General features: G+C 39.0%; 1 protein-coding gene across 2 annotated transcripts in view; it reads left to right on the plus strand.

The window, feature by feature from the left end:
* LOC149984806 (gasdermin-E-like) overlaps positions 1-15,577 on the plus strand; it is a 17,018-nt gene extending 1,441 nt beyond the window's left edge. For both annotated transcript variants that reach the window (XM_090187156.1, XM_090187158.1), the window contains exons 2-10: positions 495-747; positions 1,319-1,523; positions 4,727-4,901; positions 7,224-7,344; positions 7,739-7,864; positions 10,368-10,495; positions 11,745-11,916; positions 12,024-12,097; positions 15,170-15,577. In XM_090187156.1, the coding sequence (XP_090043282.1) occupies positions 525-747; positions 1,319-1,523; positions 4,727-4,901; positions 7,224-7,344; positions 7,739-7,864; positions 10,368-10,495; positions 11,745-11,916; positions 12,024-12,097; positions 15,170-15,397 (1,452 nt within the window). In that variant the 5' untranslated portion in view covers positions 495-524 and the 3' untranslated portion in view covers positions 15,398-15,577. The remainder of the gene's footprint in view (positions 1-494; positions 748-1,318; positions 1,524-4,726; positions 4,902-7,223; positions 7,345-7,738; positions 7,865-10,367; positions 10,496-11,744; positions 11,917-12,023; positions 12,098-15,169) is intronic.
* Positions 15,578-22,536: the final 6,959 nt, after the last annotated feature.

A 22,536-nucleotide genomic window follows, 5' to 3' on the forward strand; every position in this document is an offset into this window, starting at 1 on the left:
CAGTAACTTGGCATGTACCAAGAACCTAAACACGGATGACAAGCCATTTCCCTGAACCCTGCATTTTAGACATTCTAGTATGTAATTCTTAATAACAAACTGTATCTTTACAATTTATCAATGTCAAAAGGACCCAGAGGAAGAATACTAAAGCTGATTTTTGCGATATAAAAAGGAAGTAGAAAAATCTACAGCATGCTGTGGATAGCCTTGAATGATACACAACCAATGTTTTTGACTGAAATTATATCCTGTTTGTGTTTATATCCTGTTTCCTGTCTTGTCAAAAGCAATGCTACTCTGTTCTGATCCACTCTTTTCCCAGGGAAAGTGAACCTTTCAAAGAGATTGTGTTTTGCATTATTGAGTGTGTTGCCAACTGTGAAATGTATTTAGAATGCTCTTCTGAAGATGTTGTATTGAGTGTTCATGTGTTCATCCTAGTTTTGTTTCTTAGACATCTTTGTCATTTGTGTCTTTGTCATCTGCTGCAGCCAGAAACACGATCCATCACCATCTCTCAGATGTTTGCCAAAGCCACAAAAGCCTTCGTGAAGGACACAGATCATGCGGGTCGCCTGATCCCTGTGCCCAGTCTGAATGACACAGACAAACTGAATCTCCGATCACTGATTGTCAAGACCAGGCACAGATGCTTCTGGCAGGAAGCCAAATACCAGTCCCCTGGCTTTACCCTCGGTGATGTTCTGGAGCCTGGAGAGCCTGGAAACACACCTTTAAGCCCAAGTAAGCACCAGAGCCTCCCGCTAGTGACAAATAGCACAAATCCCGCTAGTGAAAAAAAAAATAACTATGGGTTGTTGTTGTTCTAAAATATCTGACCATTGGTTTAAATATTTATCCTACTCTTGTTTTTCTGAGCAGAATAGGAAAATGATAATGTCATGGATGTGTCTGTTATAGATATGTAATGGATGTGTCTGTTATAGATATGTGATGGATGTGTCTGTTATAGATATGTGATGGATGTGTCTGTTATAGATATGTGATGGATGTGTCTGTTATAGATATGTGATGGATGTGTCTGTTATAGATATGTGATGGATGTGTCTGTTATAGATATGTGATGGATGTGTCTGTTATAGATATGTGATGGATGTGTCTGTTATAGATATGTGATGGATGTGTCTGTTATAGATATGTGATGGATGTGTCTGTTATAGATATGTGATGGATGTGTCTGTTATAGATATGTGATGGATGTGTCTGTTATAGATATGTCATGGATGTGTCTGTTATAGATATGTGCTGTGGTATAATAGCACAGAGTCCATTCAAATGTTGAACTTTCCCTCAGCTGTCAAGGAGTCTGACTTTGTGGACTACAGTGGGACATTTGGTGACAAGAAAGAAATGAACGCAGACGGAAACGTGGAGGCAAAGTTGGCTGATTTCAACCTGACCATCGGAGGGAAATGGTCCACCAAACAGAAGCTGTCCCTTGGCAGCCTGAACAAAGAGAAGGTTGATGTGAAGGACTTACACAACTACTCAAAAAACAGGTGAGTTACCCTATACTATACATATGTTCAATACATCATAATACATCATAATACAGTCATTATACAGTCATAATACATCATAATACAGTCATAATACAGTCATAATACATCATAATACATCATAATACAGTCATAATACATCATAATACAGTCATAATACAGTCATAATACAGTCACAATACAGTCATTATACAGTCATAATACAGTCACAATACACCACAATACATCATAATACAGTCATAATACATCATAATACATCATAATACAGTCATAATACAGTCACAATACACCACAATACATCATAATACAGTCATAATACAGTCACAATACACCACAATACATCATAATACAGTCATAATACAGTCACAATACAGTCATTATACAGTCATAATAGTCATACTACATCATAATACAGTCATAATACAGTCCTAATTGTCATACTACATCATAATACAGTCATAATAGTCATAATACAGTCATAATAGTCATACTACAGTCATAACACAGTCACAATAGAGTCATACACAGTCATAATACAGTCATAATAGTCATAACACAGTCACAATACGTCATAATACAGTCATATACAGTCATAATAGTCACAATACAGTCGAATACAGTCATAATAGTCATAATAGTCATAATACAGTCATAATTGTCATAGCACAGTCATAATACGTCATACTACAGTCATATACAGTCATAATAGTCACAATACAGTCATATACAGTCATAATAGTCATAACACAGACATAATACTTCATAATACAGCCATATACAGTCATAATACAGTCATAATACAGTCATAATACAGTCATAATACAGTCATAATACCTCATAATACAGTCATATACAGTCATAATAGTCATAACACAGACATAATACTTCATAATACAGCCATATACAGTCATAATACAGTCATAATACAGTCATAATACAGTCATAATACAATCATAATACAGTCATAATACAGTCATAATACAATCATAATACATCCTAATATAGTCATAATACAGTCATAATACAGTCATAATACAGCCAAAATAGTCATAACACAGACATAATACTTCATAATACAGCCATATACAGTCATAATACAGTCATATACAGTCATAATACAGCCATATACAGTCATAATACTTCATAATACAGCCATATACAGTCATAATACAGTCATAATACATCATAATACATCATAATACAGTCATAATACATCATAATACATCATAATACATCCTAATATAGTCATAATACAGTCATAATACAGCCAAAATAGTCATAACACAGACATAATACTTCATAATACAGCCATATACAGTCATAATACAGTCATAATACAGTCATATACAGTCATAATACAGCCATATACAGTCATAATACTTCATAATACAGCCATATACAGTCATAATACAGTCATAATACATCATAATACATCATAATACAGTCATAATACAGTCATAATACAATCATAATACAGTCATAATACAGTCATAATACAATCATAATACATCCTAATATAGTCATAATACAGTCATAATACAGTCATAATACAGCCAAAATAGTCATAACACAGACATAATACTTCATAATACAGCCATATACAGTCATAATACAGTCATAATACAGTCATATACAGTCATAATACAGCCATATACAGTCATAATACTTCATAATACAGCCATATACAGTCATAATACAGTCATAATACAGTCATAATACAGTCATATACAGTCATAATACTTCATAATACAGCCATATACAGTCATTATACAGTCATAATACATCATAATACAGTCATTATACAGTCATAATACAGTCATAATACAGTCATAATACATCATAATACAGTCATAATACAGTCATAATACAGCCAAAATAGTCATAACACAGACATAATACTTCATAATACAGCCATATACAGTCATAATACAGTCATAATACAGCCATATACAGTCATAATACAGTCATAATACAGCCATATACAGTCATAATACTTCATAATACAGCCATATACAGTCATAATACAGTCATAATACAGTCATATACAGTCATAATACAGTCATAATACAGCCATATACAGTCATAATACAGTCATAATACAGCCATATACAGTCATAATACAATCATAATACATCCTAATATAGTCATAATACATCATAATACAGTCATAATACCTCATAATAGTCATAATAGTCATAATAGTCATAATAGTCATAATACAGTCATAATAGTCATAGCACAGTCATAATACATAATAGTCACAATACAGTCATATACAGTCATAATAGTCATAACACAGTCATAATACAGTCATACCAAGTCATAATAGTCATAATACAGTCATAATCGTCATACTACGTCATAATACAGTCATAATATAGTCACATATATATAGTCATAATAGTCATAACACAGTCATAATACATCATAATACAGTCATATACAGTCATAACACAGTCATAATACAGTCATAATATAGTCATAATAGTCATAATAGTCATAATACAGTCATAATACGTCATAATACAGTCATATACAGTCATAATACAGTCATACCAAGTCATAATGCAGTCATATACAGTCATAATAGTCATACTACAGTCATAATAGTCACAATACAGTCATATACAGTCATAAGTCATTATACAGTTATATTCAGTCATAATAGTCACAATACAGTCATATACACTCATAATAGACATAATACAGTCATACGAGTCATAATACAATAATTTTCATTCATATACAGTCATAATACAGTCATAATACTGTCATAATACATCATAATGCAGCCATAATACAGTCATATACAGTCAGGATACAGTCATAACAGTAATATATAGTCTTTACAGTCATAACAGTCATAACAGTCATAATACAGTCATAATAGATCATACAGCTCACCTTCCCAAGGAGTCCAAGACCCAAGACCAGCGAGCAAAACTGGTTGCAATGACATCAGGCAGGTATCTTTTGTGTAAAAAGGACATTTTCAGGTTGAAGTGATTTCAGACAAGAAAGAAGTGGAACTGTACTGGTTTAGCAACTTCCTGAAACTTAAACTACCTCCTCACTGTTTTCACTACTAGTTTAGCTTAAAGGGACAATCTGTGATTGGTACATCCATTTGTTTACTTTTAAAGTAGCTTTCCAGTGTTTCCAGATTTCTATGAAATATGACCTAAAATGTGTCCCTCCTGCAGAGTTCTGGACATGTCCCATCCTGTGATCAAGCAGACCCGTGCGAATCCCAGGGCAGTGTTAGGCGTCTTGACGGAGAGGATTATGACGTCACTACCTTGCCCGGTCACAAACAATGTCCTTAAGCATGGCAATGTAGGAGCCAACGTGAGCGCCTGTGTGTTCCTGAGCGGGAAGGTAGGAAGAAAGATTACCAAGTGTTCTACCGAAGTGAATTATATTTTCCTCATATTTTACTGGTAACTCGGATTTAGATAATCTCTGTTGTAAAATAGATTTTTAATCTCAATAATCTCACTTCATGATAGCTAGGCCTTCATAAATAAAGTCAATGTCAGGACCATATTGACAGATCACAGATGTTCAGTAGTGGTAATACTCACAGATGTTCAGTAGTGGTAATACTCACAGATGTTCAGTAGTGGTAATACTCACAGATGTCTGTTCAGTAGTGGTAATACTCACAGATGTCTGTTCAGTAGTGGTAATACTCACAGATGTCTGTCTGTTCAGTAGTGGTAATACTCACAGATGTCTGTTCAGTAGTCGTAATACTCACAGATGTCTGTTCAGTAGTGGTAATACTCACAGATGTCTGTTCAGTAGTGGTAATACTCACATATGTCTTTTCAGTCGTGGTAATACTCACAGATGTTCAGTAGTGGTAATACTCACAGATGTCTGTTCAGTCGTGGTAATACTCACAGATGTCTGTTCGGTAGTGGTAATACTCACAGATGTCTGTTCAGTAGTGGAAATACTCACAGATGTTCAGTAGTGGTAATACTCACAGATGTCTGTTCAGTAGTGGTAATACTCAAAGATATCTGTTCAGTAGTGGTAATACTCACCGATGTCTTTTCAGTAGTGGTAATACTCACAGATGTCTGTTCAGTAGTGGTAATACTCACAAATGTCTTTTCAGTAGTTGTAATACTCATAGATGTTCAGTAGTGGTAATACTCACAGATGTCTTTTCAGTAGTGGTAATACTCACAGATGTCTTTTCAGTAGTGGTAATACTCACAGATGTTCAGTAGTGGTAATACTCACAGATGTCTGTTCAGTAGTGGTAATACTCACAGATGTCTGTTCAGTAGTGGTAATACTCACAGATGTCTGTTCAGTAGTGGTAATACTCACAGATGTCTGTCTGTTCAGTAGTGGTAATACTCACAGATGTCTGTTCAGTAGTCGTAATACTCACAGATGTCTGTTCAGTAGTGGTAATACTCACAGATGTCTGTTCAGTAGTGGTAATACTCACAGATGTCTGTTCAGTAGTGGTAAAACTCACAGATGTCTGTCTGTTCAGTAGTGGTAATACTCACAGATGTCTGTTCAGTAGTGGAAATATTCACAGATGTCTGTTCAGTAGTGGTAATACTCACAGATGTCTGTCTGTTCGGTAGTGGTAATCCTCACAGATGTCTGTTCAGTAGTGGAAATACTCACAGATGTCTGTCTGTTCGGTAGTGGTAATACTCACAGATGTCTGTCTGTTTGGTAGTCGTAATACTCACAGATGTCTGTCTGTTCAGTAGTGGTCGTAACAGTCACAGATGTCTGTTCAGTAGTCGTAATACTCACAGATGTCTGTTCAGTAGTCGTAATACTCACAGATGTCTGTTCAGTAGTCGTAATACTCACAGAGTACCTTTGATATTTTCAGTACAATTTTTCTTTTGAATAAAGACTTTCTAAAATGCCACAATTCAGCATTTTGACTGTGACTTCTGGAAAATGTTTAACCCACTTATCCCAACATTTCTCCACATTTTCACCATCATTGAAAAAGCCCTAGTTCTTTTGTTGTTTTGACAAAGTCATTTCTGAAGATTTGTATTTATTTACTGTGATTAATTTACGTCTGTCCATCTTTTTAAGGTCAACCCTGTTACGTGAACTCTCGTTTTAATATGGTGAAACTGTTTTCTAAAGAAATATTCAATAGTAGTTAAATCATCTAATAGTTAAATCATGGTGTAAAAACAGGTAAACTGGTTCTCCTCCTTTAGTTAATTTTCTGGTGTTTTGTGGTGGAAAACTGAGTAGGTTGAGCTTAACACTTCAAACCTGTTCTCCATAGATTTAAACAAATAAATGGGGGGCTTGCTTTCCATTGCCACTCCCTGCGAACAGGCTTCCATTACCCCTGTCACAAGGATATTTATGGCTGATTTAAAATGGTCAACCCTGATATGGTCAACCTTACTTAATAGGCACTTACTATAGTCATTAAAAAAATACCTCTTGAGATGGGAAAACATAATTTTTTACGAAGTTGAACCTATGCTCTTTATGAGAGGCTGTTCAAATTAGGTGAAATCCCTAAATAAATTTGAGCAAGTTACACTTCTCAAAAGGCAGCAAATCGTGTTTTTATCATTAGAACCACTTCCTGAAAATGTGGTGGTATAGAATATGTGACTGTCTGGGTTAGAATCTGGGTCGTCTGGGCACCAAACGTCTCTGACTAATTTAAAATGTTCTCCACAGGCCTCTATGAAGCAGATCGGCAGTACACAGACAGAAAGTGATGTGTCACTGGGTATTCCTGCAAATACTGTCATGGCCTACAGTCTGATTGAGCTCTACGTCAAATGCAATGGACAGTTTGGTGAGGAAGTGTATGGTTTGTCAATGTCCCAGGCATGGCTGCATGGTTAAATACCATGGTAAAGTACACAGCCAGCGTCTATGTTCCTCAGTGTATTTAGTATATCCCACTGTATTTAGTATAGCCACTGTATTTAGTACAGCCACTGTATTGAGTATAGCCACTGCATTTAGTAGCAACTGTATTTAGTACAGCCACTGTATTTAGTATAGCCACTGTATTTAGTATAGCCACTGTATTTAGTAGAGCCACTGTATTGAGTATAGCCACTGTATTGAGTATAGCCACTGTATTTAGTATAGCCACTGTATTTAGTATAGCCACTGTATTTAGTACAGCCACTGTATCTGTCTGTGTGTGACTGGTAATGACTGTTGTCTGCTCTTGCCCACAGAGCTGTGCCTCATCCGCAACAATGGGGGCTTTGAAAAGGTTTGGTCAAAGGATGAGATTGAAGAGGATGGAATTATGGACCTGAGAGGCGACTTTGATGCCAACAGCCCCTTAAATCTGAACAAAGGTAATAATGCCAGTGGAGGGTAATGCCTCCTGTTTAGCGGTCAACATGTAGTCTACTGAATGGAATGTTTGGTCAACACGTAATGTAGTCTACTGAATGGAAGGTTTGGTCAACATGTAATGTAGTCTACTGAATAGAACGTCTGGTCAACATGTAATGTAGTCTACTGAATGGAACGTCTGGTCAACATGTAATGTAGTCTACTGAATGGAACGTCTGGTCAACATGTAATGTAGTCTACTGAATAGAACGTCTGGTCAACATGTAATGTAGTCTACTGAATAGAACGTCTGGTCAACATGTAATGTAGTCTACTGAATGGAACGTCTGGTCAACATGTAATGTAGTCTACTGAATGGAACATCTGGTCAACATGTAATGTAGTCTACTGAATGGAACGTCCGGTCAACATGTAATGTAGTCTACTGAATGGAACATCTGGTCAACATGTAATGTAGTCTACTGAATGGAACGTCTGGTCAACATGTAGTCTACTGAATGGAACGTCTGGTCAACATGTAATGTAGTCTACTGAATGGAACATCTGGTCAACATGTAATGTAGTCTACTGAATGGAACGTCTGGTCAACATGTAGTCTACTGAATGGAACATCTGGTCAACATGTAATGTAGTCTACTGAATGGAACGTCTGGTCAACATGTAGTCTACTGAATGGAATGTCTGGTCAACATGTAATGTAGTCTACTGAATGGAACGTCTGGTTAACATGTAATGTAGTCTACTGAATGGAACGTCCGGTCAACATGTAATGTAGTCTACTGAATGGAACGTCTGGTCAACATGTAATGTAGTCTACTGAATGGAACGTCTGGTCAACATGTAATGTAGTCTACTGAATGGAACGTCTGGTTAACATGTAATGTAGTCTACTGAATGGAACGGCCGGTCAACATGTAATGTAGTCTACTGAATGGAACGTCTGGTCAACATGTAATGTAGTCTACTGAATGGGATGTCTGGTCAACATGTAATGTAGTCTACTGAATGGAATGTCTGGTCAACATGTAATGTAGTCTACTGAATGGAACGTCTGGTCAACATGTAGTCTACTGAATGGAACATCTGGTCAACATGTAATGTAGTCTACTGAATGGAATGTCTGGTCAACATGTAATGTAGTCTACTGAATGGAACGTCTGGTCAACATGTAATGTAGTCTACTGAATGGAACATCTGGTCAACATGTAATGTAGTCTACTGAATGGAGTGTCTGGTCAACATGTAATGTAGTCTACTGAATGGAACGTCTGGTCAACATGTAATGTAGTCTACTGAATGGAACATCTGGTCAACATGTAGTCTACTGAATGGAACGTCTGGTCAACATGTAGTCTACTGAATGGAATGTCTGGTCAACATGTAGTCTACTGAATGGAATGTCTGGTCAACATGTAATGTAGTCTACTGAATGGAATGTCTGGTCAACATGTAGTCTACTGAATGGAACGTCTGGTCAACATGTAGTCTACTGAATGGAACGTCTGGTCAACATGTAATGTAGTCTACTGAATGGAACGTCTGTCCAACATGTAATGTAGCCTACTGAATGGAACATCTGGTCAACATGTAATGTAGTCTACTGAATGGAATGTCTGGTCAACATGTAGTCTACTGAATAGAACGTCTGGTCAACATGTAATGTAGTCTACTGAATGGAACGTCTGGTCAACATGTAATGTAGTCTACTGAATGGAACGTCTGGTCAACATGTACTGTAGTCTACTGAATGGAACGTCCGGTCAACATGTAATGTAGTCTACTGAATGGAATGTCTGGTCAACATGTAATGTAGTCTACTGAATGGAACGTCTGGTCAACATGTAGTCTACTGAATGGAACATCTGGTCAACATGTAATGTAGTCTACTGAATGGAACGTCCGGTCAACATGTAATGTAGTCTACTGAATGGAACGTCTGGTCAACATGTAATGTAGTCTACTGAATGGAACGTCTGGTCAACATGTAGTCTACTGAATGGAATGTCTGGTCAACATGTAATGTAGTCTACTGAATAGAACATCTGGTCAACATGTAATGTAGTCAACTGAATGGAACGTCTGGTCAACATGTAGTCTACTGAATAGAACATCTGGTCAACATGTAATGTAGTCTACTGAATGGAACGTCCGGCCAACATGTAATGAAGTCTACTGAATGGAACATCTGGTCAACATGTAATGTAGTCTACTGAATGGAACGTCTGGTCAACATGTAGTCTACTGAATGGAATGTCTGGTCAACATGTAGTCTACTGAATGGAATGTAGTCTACTGAATGGAATGTAGTCTACTGAATGGAATGCAGAATGTCTGGTCAACATGTAATGTAGTCTACTGAATGGAATGTTCCATATTTAAATTGTTCTCTTTGATTAGTAATTACAATGTTTCCACACTTTTGGAATATAAAAATAAATGATTTGCTACATAAAAATATGACACTTTGACAAAATGGTCTCTGTGTTGTTTGTGTGTTGATAGAACTGGACAAACTGAGTGGTCATTTCCAGCTGCTTTCAGTCCTGCCGGTGGCCAAACGCTCCTCTCTGCTCCAGCTCCTCAAGACAACCATGGAGGACAGAGAGACAGTCAGTGTGCTGGAGAGTGTGGTGAGTGGTAGAGGTCTTCACGGGTCCAACAGATCCGAAATCCGATCCGAAATCCGACCCGGGACCTGAGTGGGTTCGGGTCCTAAATTCTGACTTTTGTCTCGGCTCTGGGTCGGGTCTGATCTAATTGCCACAGGTTTTTGGGTATGTGTAATTACAACTGATTTACCAAATGGACCTGATTGGACCCGTCCTCTTGTTGTCTGTTTCAGCCAATTGCAACTCAATAAAATGTATAGCTTATGTTCAACTGAAACTGATAGTCCTATAGTAGTAGTCCTATAATAGTAGCCCTATAGTAGTAGTCCTATAGTAGTAGCCCTATAGTAGTAGTCCTATAGTAGTAGCCCTATAGTAGTAACCCTATAGTAGTAGTCCTATAGTAGTAGCCCTATAGTAGTAGCTCTATTGTAGTCCTATAGTAACCCTATAGTAGTAGCACTATAGTCGTAGTATTCCTATAGTAGTATCCCTATAGTAGTAGCCCTATAGTAGTAGCCCTATAGCAGTAGTCCTATAGTAGTAGCCTTATAGTAGTAGCCCTATAGTAGTAACCCTATAGTAGTAACCCTACTATAGTAGTAGCCCTATAGTAGTAGCGCTATATGAGTAGTCCTATAGTAGCCCTATAGTAGTAGTCCTATAGTAGTAGTCCTATAGTAGTATTCCTATAGTAGTATCCCTATAGTAGTAACCTTATAGTAGTAGCCCTATAGTAGTAGCCCTATAGTAGTAACCCTATATGAGTAGTCCTATAGTAGCCCTATAGTAGTAGCCCTATAGTAGTAACCCTATAGTAGTAGTCATATAGTAGTAGTCCTATAGTAGTAACCCTATAGTAGTAGCCCTATGGTAGTAGTCCTATAGTAGTAGTCCTATAGTAGTAACCCTATAGTAGTAGCCCTATAGTAGTAACCCTATAGTAGTAACCCTATAGTAGTAACCCTATAGTAGTAGCCCTATAGTAGTAACCCTATAGTAGTAGTCCTATAGTAGTAACCCTATAGTAGTAGTCCTATAGTAGTAGCCCTATAGTAGTAACCCTATAGTAGTAGCCCTATTGTAGTCCTATAGTAACCCTATAGTAGTAGCACTATAGTAGTAGTCATATAGTAGTAGCCACACACACACACACACACCCCTACCTAACTACCTACCCACCTACCCACCTACTTACCTACCTACCTAATGGCAGGAATGAATATATTTCTCTCTCTCTCTCTCTCTCTCTCTCTCTCTCTCGTCACAGCTGGATCAGATGTGTGAAGGTGAGACTCCTGACCTGGGTGATCTGGAAGAGTCTGAGAGGGAAACAGTCCAGGCCATACTGGATCTTGTAGACCAATGTGTTGGGAAGGATGAGGACGAGATCAGATCCTCACTTCTCAGTGCCGTCCACCTCATTGTCAGTGCCATGGACGGTGAGATAGAGAGCAGTTTTCACAGGATTCTCCAGTTATTATTTGATCAGTTCCTGGGAAACTAGGTTCACTACTGTGGTTTTATGTGTGTATATTTATATCTTCAGGAATGACAGATGAAGGTCTCTCTGTGTTGGGATCCTGTTGCAGTCCTCCAGTCTTACAGGCCCTGCAGATCCTGGTGAGTTCACACCTGCTTGATTGAGCCTCCAGTCCTGTATGACCTGGAGTTCATTTTTCTAGGTTTTTGTTTATGTAAATGTGTTTGGGTTTATGTAAATGTATTTAGGTTTATGTAAATGTATTTGGGTTTATGTAAATGTATTTGGGTTTATGTAAATGTATTTAGGTTTATGTAAATGTATTTGGGTTTATGTAAATGTATTTGGGTTTATGTAAATGTATTTGGGTTTATGTAAATGTATTTGGGTTTATGTAAATGTATGTGGGTTTATGTAAATGTATTTGGGTTTATGTAAATGTATTTGGGTTTATGTAAATGTATTTGGGTTTATGTAAATGTATTTGGGTTTATGTAAATGTATTTGGGTTTATGTAAATGTATTTAGGTTTATGTAAATGTTTCTTCCCATGTTAAATAAATTAATATTTCTACCATTATGATAACATTGTACCACCAGTAGCAGTACTGACACCAATGACGGTAACCAGTGGCAATTTCTAACAAAAATATTGGTGGGGCAAACTCAATTAAAAAAGTGAATATGCATCGATACATTACTACACTAAACATTGAATGCACCATCATAAATAATTACCAATCCCAGAAATTAGTTTTGAGCCACACACAAAAAACGTTATAGCATAGCATGGAACCCAAACCGGCTGCATGCGCCATCGCGCATAAAGGTATTTTGTCTCTCCACACCAAACGAGATTATGACACGCAGGTTAAGATATCAAAACAAACTCTGAACCAATTACATTATTTTAGGGACAGGTCGAAAAGCATTAAACATTTATGACAATTTAGCTAGCTAGCTTGCACGTGCTAGCTAATTTGTCCTATTTTGCTAGCTTGCTGTTGCTAGCTAATTTGTACTGGGATATAAACATTGAGTTGTTATTTCACCTGAAATGCACAAGGTCCTTTATTCCGACAATTAATCCTCAATAAAATGGTCAACCGAATCGTTTCTAGTCATCTCTCCTCCTTCTAGGCCTTTTCTTCTCTTGACTTTATATTGCGATTGGCAACTTTCATAAATTAGGTCCATTACCGCCACTGACCTCGTTCGTCTTTCAGTCACCCACGTGGGTATAACCAATGAGGAGATGGCACGTGGGTACCTGCTTCTATAAACCAATGAGGAGAAGAGAGAGGCAGGACTTGCAGCGTGATCTGCGTCAGAAATAGAACTGACTTCTGTTTTAGCCTTTGGCAACGCAGACGCTCGTTGGCGCGCGCGAGCAGTGTGGGTGCAATAATTTAATAATATAGATTTCTAAATGTATTTTGCAACGCTCGCTCACGCGACGTGAGCGGTGTAGTCAGCTGATTACAGGCTAACTACACCGCTTGTGTCACGTGAGCGGTGTAGTCAGCTGATTACAGGCTAACTACACCGCTTGCGTCACGTGAGCAGTGTAGTCAGCTGATTACAGGCTAACTACACCGCTTGCGTCACATGCGCGAGCGTTGCAAAACAAATTGGGTTCCGTGGGTTATGACCAGTGTATAGGCTACTGCCCATATTTTTGGCTCCTATTGCAAGGAAGACCACGGTAGTCCAGCATACTTTATAGAGTAAAGTCTATTTCACTTCAGAATCAATATCAGCATCGGTCTGCAATATTGCTAATCACTGTTAGAGTGATGGGACGCAGCAGAACACCATTCTGAGTGCAGTTGCCTCTGCCTGTCTGTTAACAAGATGTTCAGGTCATGAATTTAGCAACAATGTTTATAAAGCTACTCTCTGCCTCACTTCAACCATTGCATAGATACAGTTCCATGGGTTTTTACATTCTGACATCAATCATTAACAACAACACGTAGTAGCTAGCTAGCTACCTCAAACAGCAGCTGTTAGCCACCGCAAGTTCCATCCAAACCACTCAGGTTGAATTATTTTCTAACTTGCTCTATTTTAACTGAGGCCTGTTCAGTGGTTGATGAGCACCAATATGTTTTATCTCTACAAGTTTTAAAATAATTTGCTAGGAGATTGTTGACATGATTCATGATGACTTTTCAGCTAGCTAACTAGAAGACGATAAACAACTATGAAATTTCTACCAGAGATAAGATGTCTATTTATCTTTGGCAAATGACATCAATCCTTCTTGGGCGGACACTACTAATGAATCTCTATGGCAGCACCCAAGTGGGCTACAGCTGACTGAGTCCCCAGGCTAGCCTCTCCATAACAGATCACCGAGGGAGGCTGAAACAGCTGCATTAGGGAGCTGCCTTTCCTCAAATCAAATTGACCAAAATAACAATACAACAGCGAACGAGCATGTACTGTGTGCTTTATTAGCTCAAGCAATTACAAATCAAATGTGTTTGAATGAAATCCAGAATGACATGCAGAACAGCACCATCTCCCGGATAGTGGTGGGTCTGCCCTGAATGATGAATTGCATCAAAGTATAGGTCACATCAATTACACGTTTATAAGTCATTTAGGAGTTTCTTAAATGGAGGCCACCGATCTCAAATCTGAAGTAATTTAACCTTTAAAAGTAATTTACTTAATCATTTACTAAAGAGATTTGATGAATCATTTTGCTCAGTGTAATTTCACACCAATTACACGTTTTATTTAAACACACCAAATGATCACTGGAATCATAACATGTATGACATACTAAAAGGGTCTGATTAGCCAATCATTTGATTTAATATAGACCCCTCTCCTGATAAGTTTGCCACTGGAAAGAATGCTTAAGGTCCTTGTATATCTTTGTCATGAGTGATCTACAAGGCTGTAACACTAATTATATTAAATACATTTGTTTATTTTATAGCATTCAAAATAATATATCTCTAAATCTCCAAAATAACTCTACTCATCAATACTGGGACAAGCCTATTTGCTTCTAAGTATTTTAAACAATCAAGTTTTGCAGTATAAAGGACTTCCATTATGTTTCACATTGATAAACAGTTCAATATCAATTAAAACATGTATAATGTCTAACTATTTGTCATTTTAAAGTGTTTTTCATTGTTGCAAATTCTAGGGATGCAGATGCCACCTTAATTCCTGTGCTGCTTGTCCTCCAGGTGCAGCATGTGGTAGCAGGGAGTGGGGAGACCCTCTCTCTGAGAGATGCAGGTCTGGCTGTTCTGACTGAGGAGGAGCTGTATCAGAGGACAGAGAGTCTCTTTGGTCACTCTAAAGTTACACTGAAGAGAGAGGAGGACACACTGAGGACAGAGATGAAGGACCAGCCTGGATACCTTCCTCTAGTCATGAGTATCACTGTGAAAGGCCTGGCCTCTTTAGTGTAAGGAGGGAGAAAGAGGGAGAGAGAGAGAGAGAGAGAGACCATGCAACTTGTAAATCCTGTTTGAACTGATACACTCAGTATTCCATTCCATGTCTTACTCTTGCACTAGTTGAGCTACAGAACTAGTGAACAACAGTGAATGTATCCTTGTAATGTTTTCAGTAAAGTTCAACAAACGATATCAGACGTCCCGACCTCCATTCTTCTAGTCATTAGATAATACAACATAAAGTGGGACATTACAGAGGGAGGGGGAGGGGGGGTTAGTTTATTAGGATCCCCATTACATAATACAACATAAAGTGGGACATTACAGAAGGAGGGAGGGAGGGAGGGAGGGAGGGAGGGAGGGAGGGAGGGAGGGAGGGAGGGAGGGAGGGTGGGTGGGGATCCTACACATTGTCAAGTGACCCGTATGACAACAGAAACAGAATCCTGTTCAAAATACTGTTCACCAGAATCATGTCCCAAAACAAGTCTGTTATTGTTGTAGACAAAAAATGAAAGTGTCAACGTTCTCACATTACTGTGCTACCAGGTTCAAAAAGTATAGGAAGTCCAGCACCGTGGTAATCTTGATGTCTAGAATACCAGGGTGATGAAGTTGTTCTTATTTTTAACAATAATTGCATACTCAAAGATAGATAAAGATGCTGAATATGTGGAGTCAGTATAATGGTCCATTCCTGTGATGTCTGATTCACAGTGTTTGAACAACATAGACATTTTGTCATCACCTATGCGATGTGTGTGTGTGTGTGTGTGTGTGTGTGTGTGTGTGTGTGAGAGAGAGAGAGGGGGTATGAGTGGGTGTATGTGTGGGTATGTGTCTGTGCATATGAATGGGAGAGTGAAGGAGGGTGAATATGAATATATGTAGGAGGGTGGGAGAGAATGGGTGTGTGGAGGACTACGCTATATGTTGTGTGTGAATGAAGGAGAATGGATGAGGAAGTAGGTGTATAGAGGGGTGTACAATAGATGTGTTTGAGAAGAAGGGATGGGGGAAAGACAGAGGTGCTGATAAACTGGGTCTGCTGGGTAAGAGAGGACAAGGAGGGGAGGTGCTGATAAACTGGGTCTGCTGGGTAAGAGAGGACAAGGAGGGGAGGTGCTGATAAACTGGGTCTGGTGGGTAAGAGAGGACAAGGAGGGGAGGTGCTGATAAACTGGGTCTGGTGGGTAAGCGAGGACAAGGAGGGGAGGTGCTGATAAACTGGGTCTGGTGGGTAAGAGAGGACAAGGAGGGGAGGTGCTGATAAACTGGGTCTGGTGGATAAGAGAGGACAAGGAGGGGAGGTGCTGATAAACTGGGTCTGGTGGATAAGAGAGGACAAGGAGGAGAGGTGCTGATAAACTGGGTCTGGTGGATAAGAGAGGACAAGGAGGGGAGGTGCTGATAAACTGGGTCTGGTGGATAAGAGAGGACAAGGAGGGGAGGTGCTGATAAACTGGGTCTGCTGGGTAAGAGAGGACAAGGAGGGGAGGTGCTGATAAACTGGGTCTGGTGGGTAAGAGAGGACAAGGAGGGGAGGTGCTGATAAACTGGGTCTGGTGGGTAAGAGAGGACAAGGAGGGGAGGTGCTGATAAACTGGGTCTGGTGGATAAGAGAGGACAAGGAGGGGAGGTGCTGATAAACTGGGTCTGCTGGGTAAGAGAGGACAAGGAGGGGAGGTGCTGATAAACTGGGTCTGCTGGGTAAGAGAGGACAAGGAGGGGAGGTGCTGATAAACTGGGTCTGCTGGGTAAGAGAGGACAAGGAGGGGAGGTGCTGATAAACTGGGTCTGCTGGGTAAGAGAGGACAAGGAGGGGAGGTGCTGATAAACTGGGTCTGCTGGGTAAGAGAGGACAAGGAGGGGAGGTGCTGATAAACTGGGTCTGCTGGGTAAGAGAGGACAAGGAGGGGAGGTGCTGATAAACTGGGTCTGGTGGATAAGAGAGGACAAGGAGGGGAGGTGCTGATAAACTGGGTCTGGTGGATAAGAGAGGACAAGGAGGGGAGGTGCTGATATATATATATATATGGACTTGGTCGTTTACCAAATAGGGCTATCTTCTGTATACCCCCCACCTTGTCACAACACAACTGATTGGCTCAAACGCATTAAGAAGGAAGGAAATTCCACAAATGAACTTTTAAGGCACACCTGTTAATTGAAATGCATTCCAGGTGATTACCTCATGGCACTGGTTGTGAGAATGCCAAGAGTGTGCAAAGCTGTCATCAAGGCAAAGGGTGGCTATTTGAAGAATCTCAAATGTACAATACATTTTGATTTGTTTAACACTTTTTTGGTTACTACATAATTCCATATGTGTTATTTCATAGTTTTGATGGCTTCACTATTATTCTACAATGTAGAAAATAGTACAACTTATTAAAACCCTTTAATGAGTAGGTGTGTCCAAACTTTTGACTGGTACTGTATATTTATTTGTTTTCATATTATATGTATTTTTTATTGCACTCAAGATAGAAAATGTATACGAACAACTACTAACAGGCGCACACAGATAATGACTACATCTCATCTGCCCAGACCTGCATGCTCACACCACCATCCCTAGTGCGTGCATGATTGTTTGCCACTTGGCCCTTAACGTGCTTTTCTCGTATGCCAAAGATGATTCAAATCTATTATTTTTCTTGGCTGATAATAATGTATTCTGGAGAAATCCAGTCTGTTTGTGCCAACATTCCACTCCTTGCCACTCCTCATTGTGCTAGACATGACGAACAGTGGCAAGGAGTGTAATGTTAGCACAGACAGACTGGATTTCTCCAGGTTACTTATACAGCTGTATTCAGATGCATTAAGACATTTACTGGTCTTATACCTCTATTTAAAAAAAAAACTATAGCACAATCAAGTATTTTGACTAAAGTACATTACACGACTAATCGCTCACGCCTGTTAGGCACTGTTTTTCCTGTTAAAACCTGTTGAGGCTAGGGGGCAGCATTTTCACTTTTGGATGAAAGGTGTGCCCAGAGTAAACCGCCTCCTACTCTTTCCAAGATGGGAATATATGCATATTATTATTACTGGTGGATTTGGATTGAAAACACTCGGAAGTTTCTAAAACTGTTTGAATTATGTCTGTGAGTATAACAAAACTCATATGGCAGACAAAAACCTGAGAAGAAATCCAAACAGGAAGTGAGAACTCAATTTTGAAAACAGTGCCATTTGATGTCCATCTTAGATATGGATGAGCATGCACTTCCTAGGGCTTCCACAAGATGTCACCGTCTTTAGATTCTGGTTGTATGATTCTACTATAAAGGAGGGGCTCATAATAGCTCTTTTACTGAGTGGTCTGACAGAAAGCCTCGGTCTCATTGCGCTCGGTCACTAGAGAGTGTTCTTGCTTTCCAATGCGTTTCTTCAGATAATGAAATTCTCCGGTTGGAATCTTATTGCTGATTCATGTTTAAAACATCCTAAATATGGATTGCATACATCATTTGACTTGTTTCTACAACCTGTAACGGAACTTTTTGAGTTTGTCTGGAGGAATTGCTTGTGCTTTTTGAGGATTGAATGCTGGGCTGAACAAGCTAACAACAAGTGGATAAATGGTGGGCTTTATGGAACAAATCAGTCATTTATTGTCGAACTGGGATTCCTGAAACTGCCTTCTGATGAAGATATTCAAAGGTAAGTGAATATTTATAGTGTTTTTTGTAGCTTCTGTTGACGGCAAAATGGCGGCTATTTCTTTGGGTTCTGAGCGCTGTTCTCAGATTATTATTTTTCCGTAAAGTTAAAAAAAAATCTGACACAGCGGTTGCATAGAGGATACGTTTATCTTTAATTCTGTGAATAACACTAGCATCTTTTATCAATGTTTATTGTGAGTATTTCCGCAAAATCACCGGATGTTTTGGAATCAAAACATTACTGCACGTAACGCGCCAATGTAAACTGAGATTTTTTTTACATATGTATATATATATATATATATGCACATTATCGAACAAAACATGTATAACATGATGTCCTATGAGTGTCATCTGATGGAGATAATCATAGGTTAGTTATTCATTTTATCTATATTTCTGCTTTTGTGACTGGGAAAAATGGCTGTGTGTGTTTTTGAATTTGGTGGTCATCTAACATAAATATATGTTGTGTTTTCGCTGTAAAATATTTAAAAAATCGGACACGATGGGTAGATTAACAAGATGTTTATCTTTCATTTGCTGTATTGGACTTGTTAATGTGTGAAAGTTAACTATTTTTAAATTTAAAAAAAATTCAACTGAATGGGAGGGGGTGTTCCCTTTAGGGAACTCCTTGCCATAACAAGTTTAATGATGGCGAGGGCAGGTGTTTGGCAGGCATGAGCGAAGGACACTGTGTGCTAACTAGCTAGTCCGTGGAGGACTCCGGTACACAGCAAGCGGAAGGCCTGGGGTGACGGGGTGACACCGTGTGCTAGCTAATTAGATAACTAGCAAGCTAACTAGCTCATGGTGTCGCAAGCTAGCTAGAACACAGTGATGCCCCAGCCTCCTGCCCGCTGTGTACTCCGGCACACAGCAGGCAGGGGGACACTGTGTGCTAGCTAGCAGGACTCCAGTACACAGCAGGCAGGGGGACACTGTGTGCTAGCTAGCAGGACTCCTGTCCTGGTCAGTCCCTGGATGGGAGACCAGATAGTGCTGGAAGTGGTGTTGGAGGGCCAGTAGGAGGCACTCTTTCCTCTGGTCTAAAAAAATATCCCAATGCCCCAGGGCAGTGCCCCCAATATAACATATATTTAGATTTCTTGAACACCTTTTTGATTACTACATGATACCAGATGTGTTATTTCATCGTTTTGATGTCTTCACTATTATTCTACAATGTACAAATATAGAAAAAACCTGGAATTAGTAGGTGTGTCCAAACTTTTGACTGGTACTATGTATATATTTATTTGTTTTCATATTATTATTATTTTTTATTCCACTCCAGATAGGAAACATATATATATATACGAACAACAAATTACAGATGCCCACAAACAATGACTACATCTCATCTACCCAGACCCGGATGCTCACACATCCCTAGTGTCTGCATTAATGTTTGCCACTTGGCCTGAAATTGTACCAATTAGATTTTCTCGGTTGCCCATGCTAAATCAATGATGGCCCCCTGGTCGGTAATTCAGACCATGATCACTACAAGTTTAGATAGCTGGCTAGACTAATTGACTAATCTAAAACATGTTTGCTGACATGGGTAAGTGACTGTCAGTGACTGAAATAAGAAGAAGACTGCTGATGCAAAACCACATTTCGAAATTGCACCTTGTGTATTCTACTATTCCAAGCCTATTCCCTATATAGTGCACTACTTTTGACAGGTCCATAGGGCTCCATAGAAGGGAAAAAGCCAAAGGAAACACTGCCTTCTTTCATTGGTCTCGTTACCTCTCTGAAAGCAGCTCTTCTTTGGGGTGTTGTCGCGGGTGCCAGACCCCCACTACGCTCTTCTTAACAGGCCCATCCACCTCGAACCCCCCAAGAGTGTGGGACATTAGGCACAGCTCTGAGGAACAAGACAAGGAGACAGTAGTGTGTCGTAGTAGTAGTCTATTAATACAGACACGCATTCAAATACATTGGACATACTGAACATTAACAGAGACCATGCACTTGATAAGGCTTTGTAATATACAACCTACATGGTCTGATGATGAGTCCAGGTGAGGGTTTACAGTTTAAAACGTGTGTTGTTGCCTGAGAAACTGGAAAATAAAGGCATATGCTCCTTCACCATAGTGTCCATTGAGTTTGATCTCTATCTCAATAACGCAGTAAGTGATGACAGTATGGGCAGGAATCTCCAGAGACACACTGCTGTCATTGAGCAGACTGCTGTTCTCCTTCACAGACACCTGTGGGTTGACAAGACAGAAACCTCACATCTGGGGTGTATTAACTACGAACCAAACGGGACAAAACAAGGAGGGACCTACCTGAATTGGTCCAGTAAGAAACTCAGCTTTTGTTGCAAAATTCTTTCTATAGTAAGGGAACACCCCCCTGAAATGGAAAAAAATGAATGGGAAGTCATTGGCACTGGACAAACCATATACACGGTGTTCAATACCACTCAATTCGGCGTCGTTTCGTTCAAAGTTGATTGCAAATGCCATATGGCAAATGCCAGGTGTAACACTTTAAAAATCCAACAGGTGGCGAGCGCGCTCCACCGTGGTTTTTCATATTGCAAATCCAACACAAGTCAACATCCAAAAGCAACATTTTGAAAAAGTTTTAAAAAAATCAAAAACCTAGCAACCCCTTAAAAAAGTGCTTTCTGGACCATCTTTCGAAATTCTTTCGATTTCTTTTGTCAATTACACATGTGTAAGAACTGTATGAATATACTTTTGTCCAATTTTATTATCATCATATTTTTTTAATTTTTTTTTTTTTACTTGTGCATAAGGCATATGTTTTGTCCATTTGCAATATTATTTCATAGGAAGTCAAAAGTCGAAAATGTGAACTTTTTTTCAAAAACGTATCACCCCCTTAAAAAAGTGCTTTCTGGACCGTTTTTCGAAATTCTTTCAGTTTTTGTCAATTAATCATGTGTAAGAACTGTAGAATATACTTTTGTCAACTTTTATTATCATATATATATATTTTTTAAACTTGTGCATAAGGCGTATGTTTTGTCCATTTGCAATATGATTTCATAGGAAGTCAAAAGTCAAAGTCAAAAGTCACTTTTTTTGGGGCCAAATGCCATAAGAAATTTGACGTGCTCAAAAATCCTGCAGAAATGCAAAATTGACTGGCCTGATGAAAACAGGATGGCCGGGCAGTGATAGTGGTTCCTTTCCATCGCTTGTTGTGTTGACTTCATCATGTCCATTTGGTGATGTTTTTTCACTGTTGAATCATATTGCAAGTGCACGTGCATTTGCAATATGTTTCAATGGGCATTTCCCATCACGAATTTGGCATGCTCAAAAATCCTGCAGAAATGCAAAATTGACTGGCCCGATGAACTCTGGATAGCTGGGCAGTAATAGTTGTTCCTTTCCATCGCTCGTTAGGGTTGATTTCAGAATGTCACTTTGGTGGTACCTCACTGTTAAACATATTGCAAATGGACAATAGTCACCAGCA

Source organism: Oncorhynchus mykiss, chromosome 2 (genome assembly GCF_057628025.1).
Source record: "Oncorhynchus mykiss isolate SJ-2025 chromosome 2, ASM5762802v1, whole genome shotgun sequence".
In the NCBI taxonomy this organism is placed as follows: domain Eukaryota; kingdom Metazoa; phylum Chordata; class Actinopteri; order Salmoniformes; family Salmonidae; genus Oncorhynchus; species Oncorhynchus mykiss.